The sequence below is a fragment of the Amaranthus tricolor genome, chromosome 11, assembly GCF_026212465.1.
Source record: "Amaranthus tricolor cultivar Red isolate AtriRed21 chromosome 11, ASM2621246v1, whole genome shotgun sequence".
Classification (NCBI taxonomy): Eukaryota; Viridiplantae; Streptophyta; class Magnoliopsida; order Caryophyllales; family Amaranthaceae; genus Amaranthus; species Amaranthus tricolor.
Window position 1 is genome coordinate 26,310,228 of NC_080057.1, and position 9,990 is coordinate 26,320,217.

General features: G+C 27.9%; 1 protein-coding gene across 1 annotated transcript; it reads left to right on the forward strand.

The window, feature by feature from the left end:
• Positions 1 to 8,878: 8,878 nt before the first annotated feature.
• Positions 8,879 to 9,990, forward strand: LOC130827794 (NDR1/HIN1-like protein 3). Its single transcript, XM_057693646.1, has one exon. It carries the CDS (start codon positions 9,093 to 9,095, stop codon positions 9,798 to 9,800), a length of 708 nt encoding a protein of 235 aa, XP_057549629.1. The 5' UTR covers positions 8,879 to 9,092; the 3' UTR covers positions 9,801 to 9,990.

The window sequence follows — 9,990 nt, forward strand, 5'->3', positions numbered from 1 at the left end:
AGGAATTAATTTTTAATAGGTGGTAAAAATAAAAAAAATTATAATTCTCTATTATTATTATTATTATTATTATTATTATTATTATTATTATTATTATTATTATTATTATACTTTTATAAGATTTTAACAATTTCACATAAAATTTAATCTTATAATTTATTTTACCATCAAAATTAATTTTTATAGAATTTTATGATATAAAGTTTGATCAATATAATATTCACAATAAAGTTGATTAATAATATAGCTATTATTTAGTACTTCCTTCCATTATTCCTATTAGTCTCATTTCTAAATAAGGTTAAATCACCCTATTAATCCCATTTTTATTTATAATATGTATTTTTAACCTTATTATCATTACTCAAATTACATTATTACAATTAATCCAACAAAAAACATTAACTATTTACTTATTACCCTTTCTCTCTTCTTTCTAAGTGATCTCATTTGATCCACCTAAAAATTGATAAAAAGTCAAATGAGACTAATTAAAAGAATAAGAGGGTGTATATTTTTTAGCTTTTTATGATGATATTTATCTCATTAGTAATTATTATTGTTATTATTATTATTATTTGATAGAATGGTGATACAATTGGTAAGTTGTTATAAGTTAGGAGAGGACTAACCAAAACTATTAAAATGATAAAAATCGTGAAAATTGATCGTTAGAATATTAGGGTTTATAGTACACATTTTTTTAAGTTTCAGCTTTATATGCATCTTTGAAAATGTCATTAAAATAACATTCCTATCCTTATTCATTGACAATATGTACTCCCTCCGTTCCTATTTGTTCTTCCTATTTGGGTATTTCACAAAGATTAAGAAAAAGAGAATCTTTGGTGGTAGTGGGTATTATTTTAATTATATAATAGTGGGAAGTAATGATTGTATTGGAAGTATGAGGTTGTAGTGGGTATTATTTTAATTAAATAGTAGTGTGAAGTAATGATTGTATTGGAAGTATGAGAGAGAAAATAATTATAAATAAAAGAAAATGGGTACATTAAAAGAAAAGGGGGATTTTAAGGGGTAAAAATGAGATAAAAACTTTCTAAAAATAGAAAGTATTCTAAAATGGAAGAACTTTTGAAACTACCCGTTATAGTAATGTGGAAGATCAAAAAGGAACGGAGGGAGTATCCTTATTCACTGAATATATAATTAAAAAACCACTGAAATATATAGAATGTATTAAGTAATCAACTCAACTAAAAGCTTAAACTTATGGTTGAGGTTCTAGAATATAGTATATAATCTAACACGTCCCTTTATACGAGATCTCATTAAAATAACATTCCTATCTCTTGTCACGTTGATTTCTGATACCATGTCAAGGAATCAATTCAACCAAAAGCTTAAGCTGATTGTTGATGACCCAGAATATGTTATATACTCTTAACAATATGTACCTTATATCTCCATTTTTAAGTTTCATCACTTTAACTGATTTGCTTAATTTTTTTGTTAAAAATTATTTGCGAATTACAGCCTTAAAATTTAGAATTTTTGCGAATTACAGTCACAATATTTATTTTTACAAAGTACAAATGTCAAAGCACAGAAGTTTACAGCATTCAGACAAAATTACAAGAATTCTGACCATTTAAACTAAAGATTCCGACCACTAAAATGGTCGAAATTATGTGATTTGTCCTGAACGTTGTAGACTTTGATACTTTAATAATTGTATTTTGCAAAAGCAAAAATTTAAGGCCGTAATTCACAACATTGTTAAACTTTAATGCTATAATTCATAAATTATTCAAAAATTTATAAAGCTAAACATTTATTAAATTATATGCGAATGAGTTTTCTTTAAATGAAAGAGTTGATTACATTTTTTTAAAATGTATATATTTAATATTTATATACAAATACAATAATACAACTTTAACGTTGATGATTACTACTGTCGATCAATTTGATTTAGTGCATTCATTTGGGTCCAGGGAGTTTCCAACGTTCGTATTATTTACTCCAATCTGTCATTATAGTCTATAAACTGTACACTTTTGATAGATTGTCATCAACTTGCTGGTAATGAAGTAGGTTTCACTATCAGAACAAGCTTAGCTTACTAATAGCTTCTTATAAATTCATACGTACCAAAAATCGAATTTATCTCAATTAAAATAAGTATCGTAGTTTTTAAATGAAATTCTTACCTAACTCTTGTATTAAAATATCAATATGGACACAAATCAAGTCTTAATACAGTCAGAGTGTATATCACTTTTTCATTTAAGATCGTAATTTTGATTTTGACTTAACTCTTTACTTCAATCAATCAAAATTATCAACATGGAGAAAAACCTTGGTTAATCATTTGTAGGTGTAAAAATAAAGACTAATACTCCAACTTATATAAAATGACTAATATTCCTTTTCTAATGAAATTTAAGATTTATGAACCCAATTATGGAAGTAGAAAAATAGAACTTGATGTACATTACTACTAATACTTACTACTAAGACAAAATTTAGCTCTTATTTATTTACCGACCGAAAATAAGTAAAATAGGATGTATTTTTCTGATTTGTTGATTTTGTAATATTAGCCATCCTAGTATAACATTTTGTAACAAATATACAAATAACACAAAGTAACTTGTAAAGAACTATCTAAGATATTAACTCTATGGTCGGAAATTTTTCTTTTCACCTCTATTATAGGGCTTCGATTTTCGTCATTTACAAGTAAAAATAATTCTTTCCCCCTCCTTCTCTCAACAAAAATTTAACACCACAAAAACTTTTTTTTTTACTTTATAAAATAAGTGTTATTTAAATTTTAATGAGTGAATAAATTCTTAATGTATAAATTATGATCTATAGACAAACATTTTATAGTTCTATAGCTTTCATAGTGCAATTATTTCCTTTGAGCAATAATTAGAATATGAATCGTAGTTATCAACTACATTTATACGTGTGATTAAGAAAAGTGAAAGGATCATAATAATTATTGAAATTAACACCAAATTTTATTTCATGAATGTATAATAAGGATTATGATGATAACGAATCAACTTTAAAATAAATGTCAAGTTTAATTTTTGTGTATGTATGTTTGTTTTCTATTTTCAGGTGCTTTGTTTGTAGTCTTTATGATAGTTTTGTACTAGTATTTTTTTTTTCTCTTTTTTCATTACAGTATTTTGTTGAGTTAATAATCTTTCTGATTATAATTTTTTTAAAAAATATATTATTTTTCGTTTTTCATCACACCTCAAATGTTGATTAAATGGTTGTTATGAGCGGACAATTATATTGAACATTATAATGACGAATATGCCTATTTTTTGAGACTTACGTGTACTATTTCACAATTGATATTCTCATATATATATTAACAACATTTTTCCTAATATTATTTTATTATTGGGAACAAATTTATTAGAACGTGGTTAAAACAACTATATTATGAGGTGAAAAAAATAAAAGTACTAATCAACAATTCATTAATTACTTTGATTTTGGACGGGTTAGAATTAATAAAAATAAAATAAAAACAGTTTGATTGAGATGTTTTGGTGTTGCATTGCTACTCATGGCATACTTGCCTTTTTTATTTTATTTTGTTTTAATAAATTTTTCTAAATTATGTTATTAGATATGTTCTTATTAACATTTGATTATAATATTTTCTTTTACTTCTATATATTTCATTATTTTACTTTATTATATTTGCTTTCATAATTATCGTATCAAAAAAATTGAGCTAAATGACCAGAAGGGAGAAGTATTTTTTTTTTATACATTGATTAGTCCCCTATATTTAATTTCTCTTGCACCACATTTAATTTTATATAGTTGTCATTATTATTGAAATGAGAGAAAATTTATTATTATGAAAATAATAAATAATTAAATATTTTGACGTTGGAGTGGGGGAAGTGACATGATTTGAGGGCAGTGGCAAAATATTAATGCTGAATTTATTATGTTTGGATTATGAACATCACTACAAAAGTAATCTAGGCGTGTCTGTTTTGGTTTCAATGCGTGATTTCTACTCAATTATGATCTGCAAAAGCGTGGGATTTTTTTGTTTATTTTATTCCTTTCTTTTGCAATAAATTGTTTCTATGTAAAACTACATTAAAATAAAAAGTCAATATTATGATTTTTTTGGTAATTTGTATTTTTAGATAGTCATAATCATAGTTAGTCATGAGTTATACCCAATATCTTGTACAAGTTAAGATCCAAAAAGAGGAGGGTTGCGAACAGATTATACCTTGTTCCCTTCAAGGAGAAGGCAAGAAAAAATATCTAGAGGCTAGTAATCCCTAAAAAGATAGGTTCTTATAAAGATTAAGGAGAGTGGCACACAACGTGCCTAAAAAGACACCTACAAAGTACAACACACATCAAAACAATAAATGAGCCATGATAGCAAAAGAACATGAGGAGCACAAAAAGATCTTCTATATTGAAGATCTAATCTTACAAAAGATCATCTCTCGATGAGACTATCTCAAATAGAAAGTCTATAATCTCATATTATATATAATGTGAAATTGACTATTTAACTCATGTATGAGATGTTTGAGATGTATCTCTTAGGCAAACATCTCATACAATAATTTGTATACATTGATATTGACACATATAGCAATTTGTTTTTTTTTTTTCTCATAAATGGGCTTTCACTAGGTGGGTCAAATTATAAACTAAATGTTTAGTATAACTTTGACGAAATGGGCCCTTGTTACTTGCAAGATTGATCAAACCTAGCCTACTAGTTGCATTTTTACTTGCAAGTGATATTTACCAATGAAATTGATCCGTCGAATCGGTTAAGATTTGTCTTATGTAATTTTGGATGAAATTTTAAACTAATTTTCTTATTATATTGGACCAACAAGACATTTTTAAACTTTAATTGTGAAATATTTTATTTTTAATTACAATGTAAATCCAGGTCTCACCTAAAAATATGATACTTAATGCTATTGAAGTAAGATCCCAATCCCTAAAATGTTGTATCATTGCCTCATATAACTAAAAATTCAAAAAAATACTAATAAGTTATAACTTCAAAATATTATCGCAGAATGTAAAAGTTCACTAATTAAAGAAAAATGAGTCTTGATCTAATTAAGTTTTGATTGGATCGAATTTGATCTGGTATGGGTTTTTGACTTTTATACCCTTAGTAGTTTTATTCTATTTTCAATTATACCCTCCATTACCCATACTAATTTTCCTCCATTACATTAAAAATCAATAATACCACTCTCTTTCCTACCCTTAGGGATTTTCCTTAAAATTCGTGAAAAGTCAGATGAGACTCTTAAGGTGAATAGAAAAGAGTACTATTCAAAGAGAATAGCATGGTTCCCTTTTGCCTCATTTTCTTTTTAAATGAACGTTTTTTCCCCTTATTTTTCTTGCCCACGATTATCATATTAGTGGCTCCACTTATCGTTTCCTCTTGATTGATTATAAAGGCTGGTTGCCTGGTGGAGTATGCTAACCAGATATATCAGCCCAATTCTATTTTGGCCCAATATGAACCGATCCATTTTAAAAATGAAATAACTTCGTAATTCATGCTTAACAACCAATCCTGTATGAAATCGTCCTACTGTGAAACGATCTCAAAACATAAAGCCCATAAGCTAAAAGTTTCTATTATTGTAATCCAAAAATGTGGCATGTCTCACGGTAAGACTGTCTTACACAAGAATTTGCGCAAAGCTTTAAGGTTATGATATCGATATAGACATTACTCCCTTTGTCTCATTTATCTAGCATCATATGCTATATTAGTTCGTCACACTTATTTTGTATTACTTTTATTTTTGACCAATGGTTTTCCACTTTCTTTTAATTTAATCTGCATTTTTATGTCAATTGCCAAGTACCAAATCATCAAATATATAGAGTGATTTTGGATTCTGATCAATTTATAGCTCACACAATGACATGTAAATTAAAAGGTAACGATAGAGTATTAAGGCTTGAGAATATATCGTTTGGATCATTGAATGAAGAAAGGAAGAAGAGTGTCGATGGGTGGCACAAACAGAAAACACCAAGCTGCTAAGGACTAGGCTGCATAGTTCTCAAATAAGCAGGTGCGATGCATGAACAAGCACCTACGTACAGTCAGACCCATTTGATATGTGGGTTTGGACTAAGTACTGTCTTTGTGGAAAATTTTCCTATGTTGATACTTGAGCTATTTCAGATGCTAAATAAAACATTTTATCCAAGTGGCGGCTTTTGTATAGAGAGAAAATAGGATTAATATTCATGTTAAAATGAAAGTTTGACTTTGAGTGTGTAAATTCAAACTCTAGAGGGATATTACATTATTGTATTGATCATGAGTCTTTAATAAAACACTTAATCTACTTTGAGAATGAGGTGTCTTAAGACACACCAAAACATATTTTGTGTTCTTGCTTGTGTTTTTTGTACTATGTTTTTCTTTGGATACCCTTCTTTCTTTTCATCTTGCAGAGGTCCAAAGTCTTCTATTTCACATACATTTAGCTTATTTTTTATTTTATCCACATAATTTAATCTCTCTATTTAATATCGAATATTCACATTTCCTAAAAAAAACACTTTATTTTTCTTTGCTGTTGATTCAAGAGGACAGAGTTGTACTTTTTATTCCCTTTGTGTATTTTTAAAAGATGTTTCAAATCATATGAGACAAAAAGAGTATCAATTATCATACATACGTTTTCAACTGTGACTGACGTATTTAGAATACTTTGTATATGGTGGGTTGAAAAATCACTAGTAGATGTATGATGTAATAATTCAATTATAATTTTATGTCCTACATTCTAGTTAGCACAATTCAATATTAGTAAATTTATAATCAAATGACTTGAATAATACAAATATTATTACAATTATAATTATCATACTAATAAGGTATGCTGATAGCAAACTAAAGACAAATGTTAAGTTATTATAAAGTAAAATGTTATGCTATCAGTAAACTAAATAGATAGGTTGAATTATTAAAAAAAAATTCAAATATGAAATTATTCATAGCGGATGAATAAAATGTTGAATTATTAATATTAATTTTTTCTAAATTTAAATGCAAAACTATTATACGAGTTTGAGGACCGAATTTAATTTTCTCAACTAGAAATAAAGTTGAAGGTTCAAAAAATATGACTTTTTGGGGCTTAGGCTATCTAAGTTGAAAACGAAAGGTAAGGTTTGAATTTTCAACAATTCGCCATAGCTAAGTCATAGAAATTTCCATGAAGAAACCATATTATAAAGTATTTCCTTGCCCAATTCAATTTACCTTATTTTATATTTTAATTCCTTCTAATTAATTTATCTCATTTTTATCTTTAAATATAATATCGTCATTTTTTTATCTCTATATTCATTTCCTTTCAATTTAAATACTCAATATTTTAATTTAATATATTTAATTTTTTAATATTTAATAAATAAAGCTAAATGACTGAGATGTAAAAAATATATACTTCAAAATCACCAAATTTTAAACTTACAAGCAACCTTGTGGCCTTGTCTATAGACTATAGTTAATGATTTCGCCGTGTAGAGTTATTCCATGTGAACTCAAAACGTTGAGGAATTTCAATAGGCTAAGCATCATTCTTATAGTTATCATTATCACATTGAGTGTATCCACTTTAAAAAATATTATTAGAATTAAAAAAATTTTAGTTGATGGCAGATTATATTTTTATCGTTATTTGAGTTATCAACCATATAAAACACAAGGGTTGTTTTAAAATATTCACATTATAAATTAATTGGATTTAAAGATATATGCAAATTGAATTAGTCCATTTGTTTCTTGGCTTTCTTCATAAGTATTTTTTTTTGTGAAAACTGAGAAAAAAAAAAAGAAAAGTGAGTATTTTGTATGATTTACAAGAAAGTAAAATAAATATAAAGATGAAATTGAAGAACATAGTTTGTATCATGCCCAAAAAATACCCCATGGAAGGAATCCAACTGAATAATGTAACAAAAGTCATGAGACAAAAGGAGTACCCATTTAAAATCTTTTAGTTATGAGCAATATCAACCATTGAATATTCTCATTTAACACTATCTCACTATGAGTAGGTATTTAATTGAACTAATTAGTCTAACTATATTGTGTATATAACTTTGTATCGTTGTAATTAAGTCTTTTCCACAAATAAATAAAAGTGAAACTATCAATTTACATCCATCACTTATTTAACTAATTAAAAGTCGTTTTAATTTAGGAAATTTCACATGGTAGCATCGAATTTTCATGAAAATCCAGTTGTAGCACTTTTGTAAGATTTTTTCACATGATAGTATTTAATTTATGCCTAATCTAACTGCCGTAGCTTTTTTCGTTTAATTTTTGTGAATTTCCATTTAATTCTCACGTTTCTACCCTTCTAAAGTGTTTGTTGTTGTCTTTATAATTTGCCTCAAACCATTTTTATGCTCTCAAATGTTTTATTCACCATTTTGACATTTAATTCACTGTTTAATTCATGAATACCTTTTACAACCTATGCTATAAAAGGACCACTTCTCACATACAAAAGAGAAGTTACACTAAGCCAAAGCCAAGAAACACAAAACAAACGAACAAACTAAATAATGAGCCAACTCTTATATTTATCATCTAATCTAGTAACTACATGAAACATGATAGGAGTAGCAACATAATTATACAACTAATAGCTAATTTTATGAAACATTTTCACAGACAAATAACTTAAAAATGAAGAAAATAATTAAATCAATAAAAATCAACAATCAACAACCAAAAACTTACTGCCAACTGTCATCCATAGATAACGATTTGCCAAAAACTCCTACAAATCCAAATACGCGTACGAGTACGACCATAAAGAAAGCGAGTCTTCTTTTTGCCGTCTTAAAAAAATACGCTTATTCTTTCTTTCCTTTCACTTCCCTCTTTATATTTCAAAACCAACCAAACCCATTAACAAACCATTCTATAATAAATAACCGCCATTAACACCATTTCCAGTTCCACCTCCATTTTCTTCCCTTCAAATTCAAAATCCAACCATAACCAACCCTTACTAAACTTCAAAACCAAGTCAACTTCAATGTCATACCAAAAACAACCCGAATTAAACGGGGCATACTACGGCCCATCAATCCCACCCCAACCCCGATCCTACAACCGACCCGGCCGCCGTTCCCGTTCCGGTTGCGGTTGTTGTCTCTTCGACTGTTTATGCGACTGTATAATGAGCTGCATCTGTACAATCCTCTGCACAATCTTAGTCATTCTGGGTTTAGCTGTACTAATCTTCTGGCTAATTGTTCGTCCTCACGAAGTTAAATTCTACGCATCGAATGCATCCCTAACCACTTTCAATCTCACCCAAAACGACAATCTCAACTACAATCTTGCTGTTAATTTCTCAATCAGAAACCCTAATAAACACATCGGTGTATACTACGATAAAATCGAAGCAAACGCGATTTATGCTGGGCAAAGATTTAGTACCATTGATGGGCCGGTGTTCTACCAGGGGAAGAAGAATACCACTGATTTCGGACCTATTGTATTTAAAGGTAATCATCTTGTTAATCTTGGTAGTGGGGATAAGGATGATTTTAATAAGCAGAATAATAATGGGGTTTTTGAAATTCAAATTAAAATGTATTTAAGGGTTAGATTTAAGCTTGGATTGTTCAAAACTGGTACATGGAAACCTAAGATTAAGTGTGATTTAGAAGTTCCTATTGTGGGAAAATCTTCTAGTAATCAGGGTTTTGAGAGGACTAGATGTCATTATGATCTTTGATTTTGATTGGGTTTTGGGGATTTTTGTGTTCTTGGATGTATCTTGTATTTTAGTCATGGATATTGGATGGTAATATTTGATCTTTGAGAGGAGTATTATTTAATTAATTACTTGTATTTAGAGTGATTTTTAGAGATGGATAGTTGTATTTTGGTGATGTTTATATGAATAAAAGGAATTCGTGGGATTA